Consider the following 17527-nt stretch of genomic DNA (forward strand, 5'->3'; position numbering starts at 1 on the left):
GATTCGGAACAGTGACATTTTTCTGGGGATGGTGTCTGATGTGAGATGGAAAGTGAATTAATAGACCATTGGATGCAGAGAAAGATGTTCTTGGGCTTTTCCATTTCATATCTCACAGACGATCATTCAATGGTTGTCTAAACATAAGATGCTGACACTCATGTCAGATATAGAATAAATGGCTCTTCATATCACATTTGAAGGTACATGTTAGGCTTTCACATCTGCGTTACAGGTCTTTGACAGGCTGTTCTAGCAGAAAACAGCCTTCCAGAGGCCTCTGGTTATGGCACAGCCAGATGTTATCGAGTGCCCACCAGTCCCATTGACTATAATGGAAAGCTCCAACATATCCTACTGTATAGGCATGCAGCTCCTATGCAGTACAACCCATATTGCACACACTTAAAGGGGTTGTAATAAAGAAAAATCTCAGACAACCCCTACAACTGTGATGGCTAACCTCCGGCACTCCAGCTGTGTTAAAACTGGTAAAACTACAACTCCCAAGATGCACACTTGCTTGGTTTTTCTCAGAACTCCACAGAAATGAATGGAGCATGCTGGGAGTCAGAGGTTAGCCATCACTGGCCTACAATGTCTTAAAATAAAAAACATGATCTACTTACATATCCCTGAGGCACTTGCCTAGTACTCCTGCTGCAGTGTGTAGAGGTGCTCGGATATGGCACATGACTTCTACGGTCATTGTCGTCAACTTAGCAATATAGGCAGTGAAGTCATAGGAGATCCCCGAGGGGTCCTTTTAACAGAGACCAATGACTGATAACCCATATTGGCATTTGTCATCCACAGCTTTTTATTAGAACACCACAAGACTGAAATGTGCAGTCTACTACGCTATTTTATTATAGTTTTTTGTGCTAAACTGACCAGCTGTACGTATACCTACCAGACGGAAGCTAAAAAAAAATACCCTTTAAGCCTCTGTTTAACTGATGGAGCACTATAAACACACTTACCATGTATGTCGCGCGGTTCCTGGCATACACGCTAAACACAGGGCAAAAACAAGAAGTAAACAAGCCCTAAATAAACTCAACTTTTTTCTACGCATGACTGTCAAGCTGACATTGTTGCCGAATACGCAGTGGCTGGTGCGGTTGTCTGGTAGTGAATCTTGCTGCACAAATACCAGGATTCATTAGGAACCATATCCAAATACAAGGAGAAAGTATGTATTATAACAGTCAATGAGAGCTAAACAAAAATGCAGCAGAACGTTTTATGACCTGCACAGATGAATGTCTTTTCATGTTATTGCATTTGCATATCAGGGTGTTAAAGATTTATCGAACTTCTGCGCAGTTTCCCACTGCCAACCCACAGTACAGGTCAATATCTGAAATAAAACAGATACTATCCAAGGGATGGAGAAGTGCTCACCAATGGCACTCCAGCAGCAGCTTTCAGACTAATTTCCACTCCTGATGCCCAACTACTTTGAAAGACTGTTCCAACATCGCTTTTCTGTTTCTAAGCCAAGTGCAGATGCTAAACATTCTGTGAGCATTTTATCTAAAACAAGGTTCATTTATTACAGTAGAAGAAATGGTATAAATGAGCTTGGATGTATAAAATTTAGTTGCAGTCAAATGAAAGAAAGCAGCATTTAATTAAAAATCGCAAAAAAGTAGAGTTTGACAGCTGAAAGTAGCACAGGATTACCATGTTGCTTTGACAAACCCTAGAACCAACAGAGGAACTGCTTCTTTGTGCTTGCTTATGGGATCACCATGTAGATGCCCATAACATCTAAGGCTACTTTCACACCTGCGTTTAGGTGCGGATCCGTCTGGTATCTGCACATACGGATCCGCACCTATAATGCAAACGCTTAGATCCGTTCAAAACGGATCCGTTTGCATTACCATGAACAAAAACATTTATTTTTTGTTCATGATAATGCAAACGGATCCGTTTTGACTTTAGATTGAAAGTCAATGGGGGACGGATCCGTTTGAAAAATGAGCCATATTGTGTCAACTTCAAACGGATCCATACCCATTGACTTGCATTGTAAGTCTGGACGGATCCGTTTGCCTCCGCACGGCCAGGCGGACACCCGAACGCTGCAAGCAGCGTTCGGGTGTCCGCCTGCTGAGCGGAGCGGAGGACAAACGGTGCCAGACTGATGCATTCTGAGCGGATCCGCATCCACTCAGAATGCATTAGGGCAGTACGGATCCGTTCGGGGCCGCTTGTGAGAGCCTTCAAACTGAACTCACAAGCGGAGCCCCGAACGCTAGTGTGAAAGTAGCCTAAAGGACATAGGATTATCAAGACTACAGTTATGAAGAGAGATAGAAATTACTACACAAAATTGGTCAGTCAGCACTAGATTTCTGAAGAGAAACAAAGTGAAGCCATTATTTTTATATACGGTTATTATCAAAAGAGCAGGGCTTAGTGGGACATCTTGGCAGCAGGGCTCCAGTGGAAGAAAGCAATCTTTGGAATGGTACCTGGTTTTCACCTACCTCCCATGTCTCATTGAACCCTCATTCACACTTCTGATTTCCATCAGTGATTGTTAGCCAAACCAGGTGTGGCTCTAAACACAGAACAGGAGCAGATCTTTCCCTTATACCTCATGTCTGTGGAGGCTCCATTGCTGGTTTTGGCTCACAATCATTGATGGAAATCACTGACCAAAACACTGACGTGTGACAGGCATTAGTCTGCATGACCAGATGACTGAAAGGGAAAGGCCATGAAGCACAAGACAAAGTAGAACTAAAGAAAGTAGCAGTGAAAATCATTAGCACTTCCAATCTTCGAAGAAAGTAACCACCCAAATATTATACTAATATACAAAAAAAAAAAAAAAAAAAAAAAAAAAAAAAAAACATACCTGGAACGCCTAACTGTTCTGTAAGCTGTGGGAAGGGAATGCTTGACTTTTGAATGAGATCGGGATTTGGATTCATAATGAATTCTTGGAGATTGAGATCTTGACCTGGACCGCTTCTTCCTCCTTTTCTTCTTTTTCTCCTTTTCTTCATGTGGCAATTCACGAATTGGGGACCTCTCTGTGACAGGGTACTCTGTTGTAGGCACAATGATATCCTCTGGGAGCAAGTCATAATTCATGGTGTTCTCAGCCTGAAACAGACCCAAAGAAACTGATGCATCAATTGGTTATGAATATTTGGCAGCAAATCTCTTCTGGATACAGTACAGATTAACAGTTGTAAATGTAAGTTCTTCCAGACTATACCACTGATGGTTCCAGTTTTGTGGATGCTATAGTACAGGCATCTACAGTTTAGCACTAGAACTACATTTTTGAGGAACTGATGACAGACACTGCATGTCTGCACAGATATTCTGAACTTAGACAGCAAAATTCTTCTATAGGGCGAGTCAAAATTCGCAGAACACCCTTTTATTTCAGAACTGAAAGGGAAAATGAAATATCTGAATACTGCAGCAAGTAATGGGTGAGGGGGCCTATCTTTTAGGCTATGTCCAGAACATGGCCGCCATATTGGAAGAAGGCCAAATTTTTCCAATTGGAAGGGGGATTGCAGTAATCAGATTTGCAATCTCTTTGTGCTTTAAAAAGTTAACATCACAGAAGGTTCAAAACTTCAAAGTTCTGTGTTCACAGCACCAGGGACAACACAAAGTTGTTGTTGTTGCAACTTTGTGTTGATTTGAACCACAAAAGATATTGCAAATCTGATTGACTGATTTCTGAGAAAATTCCCTCCTTCTCTGATATGCTACATGACCTCCTTCCCAAAGGAAAAATTGGGCCGTGATCCAATATGACTGCTTTCAAGATGGTGGCCACGTTCCGGACATAATCTGACGGATGGATGAAGACGTTAAAATTGATAACTTATTAATAATCAATTAAAATCGGGGGACATGGATTATAAATCCTCAATAATCTTAATGTGTGTACTAACAAAAAAAACAACTAATAACAGGTAGGCGTAAGGGGCGACAAGTGGAAGGATTAGATTAGAGGCTACAGCAATTCAGACAGTTCGTTCTCAAGACCCTCTCGTATTGTATCTGCCAACCTGTATCAGAAAGGTACACAAGTATTGTCTGGTGAACCCGTGTGTGGCTATTTGTTGCCACAATTTCATGGTCACCTGGTGCGGCCAAAAAATTAAACCAGGTAAGTGATGATTTTTATAAATGTATCAAGATGCTGGTCAAAAAAGAAGGGATAGTCAGTAATTAACCCCACCCTGAAAAAACTGCTTTAGGGGAACTGACAGTCCTGCAACAAACTCAAGCAGGCTCCCAGTCACCGGCAATAGTAACCAGCCTTAGAGTATACAAATCCAGCACCTAACCACCTCCCCTGGTTCAACCTAAAACTCCCATTCAATGCGTCTACATGACAGCTCGACGCGTTTCATCATGGAGCAGGATGCACATTAAAATAATAACAGAATGGGAGGCACGCTGCCACACAAGTGGCTTGTGACAGCTATCCCTCACCGACCATCCTCCCCCTAAGATGCTGTGGCATGACCTCAAGAAAGCGATTCACACCAGACAGTCAAGAATATTTCTGAACTGAAACTGTTCTGTAAAGAGGAATAGTCAAGAATTACTCCTGACCGTTGTGCATGTCTGATCTGCAACTACAGGAAACGTTTGGTTGAAGTTATTGCTGCCAAAGGAGGTTCAACCAGTTATTAAATCCAAGGGTTCACATACTTTTTCCACCTGCACTGTGAATGTTTACATGGTGTGTTCAATAAAAACATGGTAACATTTAATTCTGTGTGTTTTATTAGTTTAAGCAGACTGTGATTGTCTATTGTTGTGAGACTTAGATGAAGATCAGATCACATTTTATTTATTTATGACCAATTTGTGCAGAAATCCATATCATTTCAAAGGGTTCACATACTTTTTCTTGCAACTGTATCTCCAAACACTCTGTTCCAGCTTCCTGCCACCTAGGTGCCAGTGGCTGAAGGGGTGACCCTGCTGGTTCTGCCGGATGGAGGAGGAAGTGGACAGCATCAAGTTGATGAGTATACCTCCCGCCTCCCAACCCCCCACCCCTCAGTGTGCATATCGGGCATTGGTAGAGGGATTCACTATATCACTCTCGGTCAATGTACTCTTTATTAATACTCCCCAGGGGGCCAAAGCTATGTTTATTACACATGGGCAGCCCGCCTATATGTCCGGTGGGTGGCTGCTCCTGCACGCGCTCTGATGAACGCTCAGTCCCTATGGCTGAAAATAGGGTCCGCCACGGGCAGCAGCGACTCCTGTCCTACTTTTTCTGGTGGCCGACCGACATACTCAGGGGTCCGCCGCGGATCAAATTTAGGCCCCGGCTTCACAGCCGGACAGGGCGCATTTGGTACCTCCATCTGAGAGGAAGGGGCGGGACTTCACTTCCCGCCACTGCAGCCGGTGGTTCTTCTCTTCTTCCCGCGCTTCTGTTGCTGCAGCCGCGTCTCAGGAGGAGCATAGGACCTGAGTAGCCTCTGTTTGCTGGTAGGACGTTGCTTTACTCCCTCCCCAGCCTTGAGTCGGTCAATTAGGCTAATTCAGCCATGTCTGAACCCACCAATGACCCCCGCCTGCCTATTGTTATGCACTGTGAATGTACTATATGCAATCTGAAATTCCCTTGCGGTCAGTCGGACACCGTATGCTCCACATGCTCTCAGTCTATGCAACCGCATGATCTCTCTGATTCTGTGGAACCGGGCTGGGCATGTTCCCTTGCTAAAATATCCCAATCCACCCTAACCCTCATTGGTCGCTTGGTTGATAAGTCTCCACCAGATCAGTCCTCACTTTCCTTGAGCGAACCCCTTAGGAGCAGGTAGTCACAGAAGTGGACCAGAGCAGGACGCCATTTCTCCTCTTACGTCTCTGCTTCCCCATGCCCCCTTGAGTCACACTCGGATATATCCTTCATTCCTGGGGAAGTCCTGTCCGAAGGGGAGATTGGTGAATCTTCTAAGATTGCTTCCATGGTGGATAGCCTAGTGATGGCAGTCCGGGACACCTTCCAGGTGCAAGACGACCATCCCTCCACTAGCCAGGGAGTGTCCTTCCTCTGCTTCAGGCAAACTCCAAAAGTGTTTCCCTTGCATGACGACTTTTCTGTTGTCCTTGCCAAGGCCTGGGACCACCCAGATGGTCGCTATGCCCCGCCTAAGCGACTTGATTTACTATATTCCTTCCCGGCTGAGTCCGTGACTAAATGGGCTTTCCCTCCCAAGGTGGATCCTCTGGTTGCACGTCTGGCCAAAACCACCGCCATTCCGGTAGCCGACAGCTCCTCCCTCCAGGATCCAGTAGACCGTTGGATGGAGACAGTGTCTAAGGCCCTGTTTGCAGCAAGTGGCTCAGCTCTGCGTCCCATTTTCACCTCCGCTTGGGTAGCTAAGGCGGTCTCTGAATGGGCGCTCCGTTTGCATCAGGGTCTGGCGACGGACCTCCCCCTAGTGGAGCTCCAGTTCCAAGCTCTGCAGATTGCTCAGGCAGGGAAGTACCTTTGTGAGGCTTCCTTGGACGTGGATACTTTAGTTGCCCGTTCTTCCGCCCTCACCTTGCGGCGTGAGCTCTGGCTCAAGGTATGGGCGGCGGATGCCTCTTCCAAACGCGCCCTTTCAGGCCTGCAGTTTTCTGGTTCCCGTTTGTTCGGTACCTGGCTGGATGAGATAATCTGATAGGCCACGGGCGGGAAGAGTACTTAACTTCCCCAGAGTAAGTCCAAGCGCACCCCTCGCGCTAGGTCCTCGTTTGTACGTGGACATTCCTTTCACCGCACCTCTGGTACGTGGCCAGCTTTAGCGGTGTCTCCTGCTGCTACCGCACAGGAACAGAAGAAAAGGCAGTTCTTTAAGTCTCAATCGGCCTGGAGGCCCACCAAACAGGTCTCAGTCTTTATCAGGAGAGGGGCCACATCTCAGACGCATGGGCACTCGAAGTAGTCACATCAGGTTACAAAATAGAGTTTACCTTCCCTCCCCCAGAGTGCTTCTTCCGGTCCCAAGTACCCAAGGAGGCATAAAGGGACTCCGCCTTGTTCCAGGCAATTCAATACCTCCTAGCTCGAGAAGTGATATCCTCGGTCCCTTTTGGACCTCAAATTGTTGAACCGATTCCTCCGGATTCAACACTTCCGGATGGAGTCCCTTCGCTCCGTCATTGCTTCACTGGACCAGGGAGAATTCCTTTCCTCCATAGACATTCAGGACGCGTACCTAAACTTCTCCATTGCCCCAGCGCTTTCTCCATTTCACTTTAGGGTACTTTCACACTAGCGGCAGGACGGATCCGACAGGCTGTTCACCCTGTCGAATCAGTCGTGCCACCGCTCCGTCCCATTGACTATAATGGGGACGGGGCAGAGCTCCAGCGCAGCACAGCACTTCGTGGCGAGAGGCCGCCGGACTAAAAAGTCGGACATGCAGTACATTTAATCTCGCCGTGCTGCGCCGTAGCTCCACCTCTGTCCCCATTATAGTCAAATGGGGACAGAGCGGAGGTCCGGTGGCACAGTGAAATAGCGGCAGGACGGATCCGACGGTGAACTGTCGCTAGTGTGAAAGTAGCCTTAGGGCCCCATCACTTCCAGTTTGTCGCCCTCACCGTTGGGGTGGCAACGGTACCGCGAGTCTTCACGAAGGTCCTCGCTCCCCTACTTGCCCTGCTTCGTTCCAGGGGAGTCACCTTGATTCCCTACCTGGACGACATTCTGGTGAAGGCGGCAACCTTGGCTCAGAACGAGGCCAGTCTTCGTATCACTTTGGATACCCTCACTCAGTTCGGTTGGCTGGTGAATTTCCAGAATTCCTCCCTGGCCCCGGCCAAACAACTCGCGTTCCTGGGGATGACCCTGGACACGGAGGAGGCGTTGATCCAGCTGGCACTCCAACGGTCAGTTCGTCCGCTTCTCTTTCGCAAACGCCCATCTATCCGTTGCTATATGCAAGTCTTGGGGGTTATGGTCGCTTCCTTTGAGGCGATTCCATTTGCACAATTTCGCTCCTGTCTGCTCCAACTGGCGCTCCTGACTCGTTGGGACAAATCTCCAGAGTCCCTGGACCGTCACATTGTTCTGCCCACACAGGTGTGTCTCTAGAAACATAGAATGTGTCGGCAGATAAGAACCATTTGGCCTATCTAGTCTGCCCAATATACTGAATACTATGGATAGCCCCTGGCCCTATCTTATATGAAGGATGGCCTTATGCCTATCCAATGCATGCTTAAACTCCTTCACTGTATTTGCAGCTACCACTTCTGCAGGAAGGCTATTCCATGCATCCACTACTCTCTCAGTAAAGTAATACTTCCTTTGCCCCTCTAATTTAAAACTATGTCTAGAAGTTATATATCTAGAAGTTAAAAAAAGTTATATATCTAGAAGTTAAAAAAAAAACAAAAAAAAAAAACATAACAGTATGGTGCTACCTGGTGTTTAAAGTGTATAGCAATGTGCGCATTCATCTAATGAGCTGAGTGCTGAAAGACACACATGCTCAGTCAGTGACTCTCCCCACAATCAGGTCTAGGCATAGTGATCCTCTTTTAAAGGCTTACTGCTCTGCTTGCCTAGGAAGGAGCAAGGCAGTATATCTGAGAAGACCCCTGCTGGGGTAGAAATAAGAAGAGACTATACGGTCACCTTATAATGAGTGTTTATGAGGACAGGAGACCAGAGATAAGAGCCACACATAAGCCATCAGATGATGGGATTCAAAGAAAACAGAAACTGCCTATTAATTATCTATTACTGTGAACAAATGAACCAGCTCCTCATTGACCAGTTCCCAAAACGGCACCTAGCCGACGCTCATATGATTCAGAGAGTTGATGTCCTCAATGGAGCCGCTCTGTTAGTTACATATTTAGATTATTTCTAGCCTCCTGGCCCCTTCTAAAGTTATGAGTAAAATGCAACCATAAAAATAAACAAAAATTGTCCTGAAGGTTTCCATAGCCTTTAACCCCTTCACGCAACATCACGTACATGTACGTGGGGGAATGTGGTGCCTCACCGCATCCCCACGTGCATGTACGTGATCGGCATCACTGTCAGCGCAGGGACCTGAGCGCTGAAGATTCAGTGAAGCCGGCGTGCTGGGGTTGCTAGGCAACCCTAGAAGCCGGAAGGAGTTGTATTAGACCCCTGACCCGCCCACGATCGCTGTGATTGGTCCAATACTGCAGAGGGACCAATCGCAGCGCATCGGGGCAGGTAAGGGGGGTTAGGGAGGGACTGTGTGCCTCTCCTTCTCTGATCGTCCCCATTCCTGTCAGGGAAGCGATCAGAGAAGGAGAGAGTGACAATCTACAGTACCTGACTGCTACTTAGCGCTCCATGACTAGTATACTCGTCATGGCATAAAACTGTCACCATGTCTGCAGACATGGTGACAGCGCTGAGTGCCGGCTGTTACACACAGCCAGGCACTCAGGCTCAATGCCGAGGGGGGTCCTGTGACCCCCGTATCGGCGATCGGGTAGTTTCGCCCCCCCCCCCCCTATCGGCGATCGCTTTATGTAGTTTCTGATCCCTGCACCCCTGAATTCCATTTATGTGGCGGGGTGCAGGGGGCGGTTTGTGGGCGGTGCGGGGCGGTGTGGCAGTTGCGGGAGGCGGGCGGTGCGGCAGGCGGGATCGCGATCCCCCAGGCGGGATCGCGATCCCCCGCCCGCCTCCCATTATAATCATCGTTGGCGTCTAGTGGGTATACCAGGGTGCCAGCACATTGCTGGCACCCTGGTATAAACGGCTGACATCGGTGATGCGATGTCAGCCGTTTAACCCTTTCCATACCGCGGTCCGTACGGACCGCGGTATGGAAAAGGTTAACAGCTCAGGGAGCTCCCTCCCTCTCCCATCGGAGGGCTGCTGTACCTTTGCAGCCCCCCGATGGAGAGGGAGAGAGCTCCCAGACAGCCCCCCCCAGAGCCCCGTCCTTACCCTTCCCCGTCTGCGCAGTTCTGAACATAACTGAGCAGATGGGGAAGGTTCCCATGGCAACAGGACGCCTCTCAGGCGTCCTGCTGTCCATGGTGCTGAACAGATCTATGCTGAAAGCATAGATCTGTTCAGTGTAAGCAAAATATAGTACAGTGCAATATATATTGTACTGTACTGTATTATACAGACATCAGACCCACTGGATCTTCAAGAACCAAGTGGGTCTGGGTCAAAAAAAAAAAGTGAAAAAAGTAAAAATCAAAAAACACATTTATCACTGATTAAACATGAGAAAAATAAAATTCCCTACACATGTTTGGTATCGCCGCGTCCGTAACGACCTGATCTATAAAACGGTCATGTTACTTTTCCCGAACGGTGAACGCCATAAAAATAAAGAATTATGATGAAATTGAAATTTTGCCCACCTTACTTCCCCAAAAAAGATAATAAAAGTGATCAAAAAAGTCGCATGTACTCCAAAATTGTAACAATCAAACCGTCATCTCATCCCGCAAAAAATGATACCCTACTTAAGATAATCGCCCAAAAACTGAAAAAACTATGGCTCTTAGACTATGGAAACACTAAAACATCATTTTTTTTGTTTCAAAAATGAAATCATTGTGTAAAACTTATATAAATAAAAAAAGTATACATATTCGGTATCGCCGCGTCCGTATCGACCGGCTCTATAAAAATATCACATGACCTAACCCCTCAGGTGACCACCGTAAAAAAAAAAAAAAAAAACGGTGTAGAAAAAGCAATTTTTTGTCATCTTACGTCACAAAAAGTGTAATAGCAAGCGATCAAAAAGTCATATGCACCCCAACATAGTGCCAATCAAACCGTCATCTCATCTCGCAAAAAATGAGACCCTTCTTAAGATAATCGCCCCAAAACTGTAAAAACTATGGCTCTTAGACTATGGAGAAACGAAAAAAAAAATATTGTTTTAAAAATGAAATCATTGTATAAAACTTACATAAATAAAAAAAATGTATACATATTAGGTATCGCCGCGTCCGTGACAACCTGCTCTATAAAATTACCACATGATCTAACCTGTCAGATGAATGTTGTAAATAACAATAAAAAAACGATGCCAAAAAAGCTATTTCTTGTTACCTTGCCGCACAAAAGACCGGAATTAGACTTACCGGTAATTCTGTTTCCATGAGATCATCACGACGGCATACAAGGAGATTGACCCCTGACCTCTGTAGGGGCAGGAACAGAGAAAGGTTAAATACCCTCCTCCCACCACCAACACCAGTGTTTCCAAAATCACACAGAGCAACCCGGTGGTGGAGAACAGTAAAAACAAGAAAAAAGGTATTACTCCATACCTTCTAGAGACCTGGGTAGGTCAAATAATTTGAATCAAGGGAGGGAATAACGTGCCGTCGTGATGATCTCATGGAAACAGAATTACCGGTAAGTCTAATTCCGGTCTTTCCATAGCATCATCACGACGGCATACAAGGAGATATAAAAAATATATCAGTCAAGGGGGGGCTACAGCCTGGAGGACTTTCCGCCCAAAGGACAGATCAGATGATCTGGAAAGATCCAGGCGATAGTGCTTTATAAAGGTATGAATGCTGGACCAAGTGGCAGCACGACAGATTTCCTCCAGGGAAGCCCCAGCTCTCTCAGCCTGAGAGGAGGACATGGCCCGGGTGGAATGGGCCCTAATGTGGACTGGACATGTAAGATTTTGTAATTGATAACAAAAACTAATAGTTTCTTTGAGCCATCTGGCTATAGATGACCGGGAGGCTTTCTGGCCCTTAAGTCTTCCTCCGAAGAGAACTAGTAGGCTGTCCGACTTCCTAAACTTTTCCGTCACAGTGATATAGTTTAAGACTGCCCGTCTAACATCCAGAGAGTGAAATGTGGCTTCTTTGTCATTAGCAGGGTGTTGACAGAAGGAAGGTAGGGTAACTTCCTGGCTCCGATGAAAATTTGATACCACTTTGGGGAGAAAACCAGGATCCAGACGGAGAATTAATCTATCATCTAGAATACGGAGGTAGGGTTCCCTGATCGATAGGGCTTGCAATTCTCCTACTCTGCGGGCCGAAGTTATCGCAATCAAGAAGGCAGTTTTCAAGGACCATAATTTTATAGGACAGTCAGACATGGGTTCAAAGGGCGGTAAGGTAAGGCCTGTAAGAACGATGTTCAGATCCCAGGAAGGGACTCGAGCGGTGATCGTTGGGCGGAGCCTCGTCGCTGCCTTGATGAATCTTTTGATCCAACGATGACCGGCTATATCTTGGTCAAAAAACAAGCCAGGGCTGAGATCTGGACCTTCAAGGTAGAGGGCCTAAGTCCCAGATCTAGACCTCGCTGTAGGAAGTCCAGTATTCTTTGGATGTTAGGTTTATGTAAATGTGGCGATTCATCCCCACTCCAAGAACAAAAACGTCTCCAGATCTTAAGGTAGATTGCTGACGTTACCTTCTTCCTGGAAGCTTTCAGAGTAGCAATAACTTCGTTTGATAGTCCCTGAAGTTTCAGGGTTTGGGACTCAGGATCCAAGCTGCTAATTTCAGAAACTGCGGGTTTGGGTGCAGAACTGGGCCCTGCTGGAGTGGGTCCTCCCGAACCGGAAGGGGCCATGGATCCTGTAGAGAAAGTCTCTGGAGAGATGAGAACCAACTTCTCTTTGGCCACAGGGGAGCGATCACAATCACCGTGGCCTTGTCCTGGAGAACTTTCTGCACCACCTTCGGGATTAGAGGAAGTGGAGGGAAGGCATAGCATAGATTCCAATGCCAACGGATGGCGAAGGCGTCTAATGTATGAGGCCTGTCCCTGGGGTTTAGGGAACAGAATGTTTCCACTTTTGAGTTGGCCCTGGTGGCGAACAGATCTACGTCGGGCAACCCCCATTTCCTTACCACTAACCTGAAGACTTCTGGACTTAGAGACCACTCTGTGTGATCGATCCTGTGGCGGCTGAGAAAATCTGCTTCTTGATTTAGTATCCCCCTCAGGTGAACTGCCGATACAGAGGCCACCTTCTGTTCTGCCCAGGCAAAGATCTTTGTTGCCAGCGCCTGAAGGGTTACGGACCGGGTTCCCCCCTGATGGGAGAGGTAGGCAATGGCTGTAGTGTTGTCCGATAGCACCTTTATATGATGATGACACAACATCTCCTCTGCCGCCCTCAATGCTTCCCAGACTGCTCTCAGCTCCCTGAAATTCGATGATTGGGATCTGATCGAATCTGGCCAAGTGCCCTGAAATATACGGTCCCCGACCTTTGCGCCCCAGCCGGACAGACTTGCGTCTGTTATTACCTGCAACTGGGGAGTCTTCTGCCAGGGATTTCCCCGGGATAGGTTCTCGTGGTTTTTCCACCAATTTAGGGACTGCAGAATCCGAGATGGAGGATTTACTTGGCGATCTAGAGAGGATTGGCACCTGTTCCAGACACTCAGTATCCAGGACTGAAGGGGTCTGAAGTGTATTTGACACCAGGGGACTGCCGGAATACAAGATGTCAGCAGACCCAGCATGCTCATCGCCTCTCTGATAGAGCAAGATCTTCTCTTTTGAAAGGACCTGACCTTTTGTTGGAGAACTGATATTTTGTCCCGAGGTAGGAACACTGCTTGCTTTCGGGAGTCCAGGATCATACCTAAGAAACAAACTTCCCTTGAGGGGGTGAGGACGGACTTTCCCTCGTTTACGATCCACCCCAGGTCGTCTAGGATGGAGAGAAAGACCTTCAGATTTGAATTGGTTTGGTTGCGACTTTCGCTGACCAGAAGGAAATCGTCCAAATAGGGGATTATCATGAGTCCCTGTCTTCGGGCGAAGGCAACCATCTCTACCACCACTTTGGTAAATATTCTCGGGGCAGACGAAATCCCGAAGGGAAGGGCTCTGAACTGGTAGTGATGGACGTTTCCTGATATATCCTGGATTGCAAACCGGAGAAAACACTGGGAGCTGGCGTGAATGGGAATATGGTAATAAGCGTCTCGCAGGTCTATAGTGCACATGAAGACGTCTTTGCTTAATAGAGGGATTGTAGATGTTAGGGTCTCCATCCTGAATTTCTGATAACGGATGAACTTGTTTAGAGGTTTCAGGTTTATGATCGTCCGAAAGGTACCTTCTTTTTTTCTGATTAAAAATAAAGTTGAATAAAACCCCTTGCCTCTTTCTAGAGGTGGGACCGGAGAGATTACATTCATCTGAAGAAGTTTCTGGACTCCTTGCCAAAGGTTCGTTTGGAACCGTGTCAGAGAAAATTTGTTTGGGGGTCTTGAAGACCACTCTGATAGCCTGCACCGACTACCTTGGAAATCCAGGGGTTCTGGGAGATGGATTCCCATGATCCCAGGAATCTTGAGAGTCTTCCCCCCACTCCGGCGTCATTGCTTATCTGAAGGTTTCTGCTGGGAGAAGGACTGACCTCTTCCTCCTTTTGGGTAACTCCAACGCCCTGATTTCCCTTTTCCCCTGTAGCTCCTTTCTTGACCCGAGGGGGGGCGAAAAGGATACCGACGTTTGGAAGGGCGATCTTCCGGAAACCCCTTCTTCTTATCCGCGGCCTTCTCTAGGATCTTATCTAGCACCGGGCCAAACACGTATTCTCCGGAAAAGGGGATGGAGCAAAGCTTTAACTTAGATGTCTTATCCCCCGACCAACACTTCATCCAGAGGGCTCTCCTAGCTGCATTGGAGAGTGCTGCATCTCTGGCGGAGAACCGAACTGATTCGGCAGAGGCATCCGCCAGGAAAGCCGTGGCCGACTTTAAAACGGGGAGAGACTCCAGAATCTGCTCCCTAGACGCTCTGTCTTTAATATGAGTTTCCAACTCTCCCAACCAAAGATACATGGACCGGGCGACTGAAGTAGCCGCAATATTGGTTTTAACGTTAAACATGGCCGCCTCCCAGGATTTCCTGAGGAGACTGTCCGCCTTACGATCCATTGAATCTTTGAGTTGGGAGGCATCCTCGAATGGAAGGGACGTCTTTTTGTTCACTTTGGCCACCTGTACATCAATCTTGGGAATTTCATTGAAAATTTTAGATTCCTCCGGATCAAATAGCAACCTATTTTTGAACGTTGCCGGGACTCCCAGTCGTTTTTCTGGGTCTGTCCACTCATCAAGGATCATATCCCTAATGCTTTCATTGATGGGAAACACACGGGTCGTCTTAACCCTCAGGCCCCCAAACATCTCCTCTTGTACCGAATGGGTACGTTGTACCTCCTCCACACCCATGGTCGACCTTACAGCCTTCAGAAGGTCGGACATTTCTTCCGTAGAAAAATAATATCTACGTCCATCGTCTTCTGAGTCAGAGACTCTCTCCCCCTCCTCCCAAGACTTAACAGAGTGGGCACTTTCCTCCGCAACGACTTCTATATCAGAGGGGGATGGGGATCTAGCCCGCTTCTTCTTTGGTTGCGGCAAATCGGGGGGATTAGCGGACAGGTGGGCCAGGGATGAACGGATCTCCTCCTGAATCATAGTTTTTAACTCCTCTTTTAGGGAGGGTGCCTCATCCCGTACGATATTTGAGATACAAGGCTTGCACAGTTTTTTGGGGTAGCCGTCAGGGAGTCTACTAGAGCAGGAGACACATTTGAGTGACTTCCCCATCTTTTTCGGGGTTTCTTTTGCCTAAAAGAGATGAAACGGCAAGTATAAGGGATATGGCCCACCAAGAGGAGGGTGGGGGGAGGGCGGGGTGGATGTAGGAGCCTGCGCCCTGCCGTAGCTGCACTGAGCATGTAGCAAGAGCCCGCTCCTCCCCCCCCCCCCTAATATCATCGTGGGAGAGGGGGATCAATAGACTCCCTGACCCATTCATAAATACCCCCGAAGGGGACTCACAGTTAGAAGTGCTGGCGGCGGCTCAGCTCTGGGGGACCGCTCCGGTACCGACATGGTCGCCTCTTCCGAAAGGTAAGGGTTCCGCACAGTGGGGGACCGATCCTGGGAGCGTTTGTCCGGAGCAGGCCTCGGTTTTTAAATTAAGCTCCGGCCGTGACGTCAAACATATGCGTCCAATGTGCCGGCGCGCACCCAGCTGCCGCGATGATGCCGGAAGGGAGACTGCGCCAGGGAACAGGCCCCGAAAATCGGGACGAGGTAGAGCCCCACACCCCTGCCCAGCGTTAGTACTGGACCGCGGGAGGGCAGGGGGACGCCATGCAGGATGCCGGCGATTTCTTAAGGTATCCACGCTGAATTCCAAGCTTCATCTCCCTGCATACAGGGAGACCTTTCTCTGCCCTGTCCTCTGTAGGGACAGGAAACACTGGTGTTGGTGGTGGGAGGAGGGTATTTAACCTTTCTCTGTTCCTGCCCCTACAGAGGTCAGGGGTCAATCTCCTTGTATCCCGTCGTGATGATGCTATGGAAAAGTGTAATATAGAGCAACCAAAAATCATATGTACCCTAAACTAGTACCAACAAAACTGCCACCCTATCCCGTAGTTTCTAAAATGGGGTCACTTTTTTGGAGTTTCTACATCAGGGGGCTTCAAATGGGACATGGTGTCAAAAAAACTGTCCAGCAAAATCTGGCTTCCAAAAACCACACGGCGCACCTTTCACTCTACGCCCCGCTGTGTGCCCGTACAGTAGTTTACGGCCACATATGGGGCGTTTCTGTAAACAGCAGAGTCAGGGCAATAAAGATAAAGTCTTGTTTGGCTGTTAACCCTTGCTTTGTTAGTGGAAAAAATGGGTTAAAATTGAAAATTAGGCAAAAAAATGAAATTCTCAAATTTCATCCCCATTTGCCAATAACTCTTGTGCAACACCTAAAGGGTTAACAAAGTTTGTAAAATCAGTTTTGAATACCTTGAGGGGTGTAGTTTCTTAGATGGCGTCACTTTTAGGGAGTTTCTACTCTAGGAGTGCATCAGGGGGCTTCAAATGGGACATGGTGTAAAAAAAACTGTCCAGCAAAATCTGGCTTCCAAAAACCATACGGCGCACCTTTCACTCTACGCCCCGCTGTGTGCCCGTACAGTAGTTTACGGCCACATATGGGGTGTTTCTGTAAACGGCAGAGTCAGGGCAATAAAGATACAGTCTTGTTTGGATGTTAACCCTTGCTTTGTTAGTGTAAAAAATTGGTTAAAATGGAAAATTAGGCAAAAAAATGAAATTCTCAAATTTCATCCCCATTTGCCAATAACTCCTGTGCAACACCTAAAGGGTTAACAAAGTTTGTAAAATCAGTTTTGAATACCTTGAGGGGTGTAGTTTATAGAATAGGGTCATTTTTGGGTGGTTTCTATTATGTAAGCCTCGCAAAGTGACTTCAGACCTGTAGTGGTCCCTAAAAATTGGATTTCTGAAAAATTTCAAGATTTGCTTCTAAACTTCTAAGCCTTGTAACATCCCCAAAAAATAAAATATCATTCCCAAAATAATTCAAACATGAAGTACACATATGGGGAATGTAAAGTCATCACAATTTTTGGGGGTATTACTATGTATTACAGAAGTAGAGAAACTGAAACTTTGAAATTTGCAAATTTTTCCAAATTTGGGGTAAATTTTGTATTTTTTTTAT

At 47.0% G+C, this 17527-nt stretch overlaps 1 protein-coding gene across 1 annotated transcript in view; it reads right to left on the reverse strand.

Moving 5' to 3' along the window:
- Positions 1 to 17527, reverse strand: part of LOC122924490 (splicing factor SWAP) — a 181604-nt gene that overhangs the window by 36662 nt on the left and 127415 nt on the right. Inside the window, exon 14 of the mRNA XM_044275621.1 lies at positions 2876 to 3126. Within this exon, the coding sequence (XP_044131556.1) occupies positions 2876 to 3126 (251 nt within the window). The remainder of the gene's footprint in view (positions 1 to 2875; positions 3127 to 17527) is intronic.

This window comes from Bufo gargarizans, chromosome 1, assembly GCF_014858855.1.
Source record: "Bufo gargarizans isolate SCDJY-AF-19 chromosome 1, ASM1485885v1, whole genome shotgun sequence".
Classification (NCBI taxonomy): domain Eukaryota; kingdom Metazoa; phylum Chordata; class Amphibia; order Anura; family Bufonidae; genus Bufo; species Bufo gargarizans.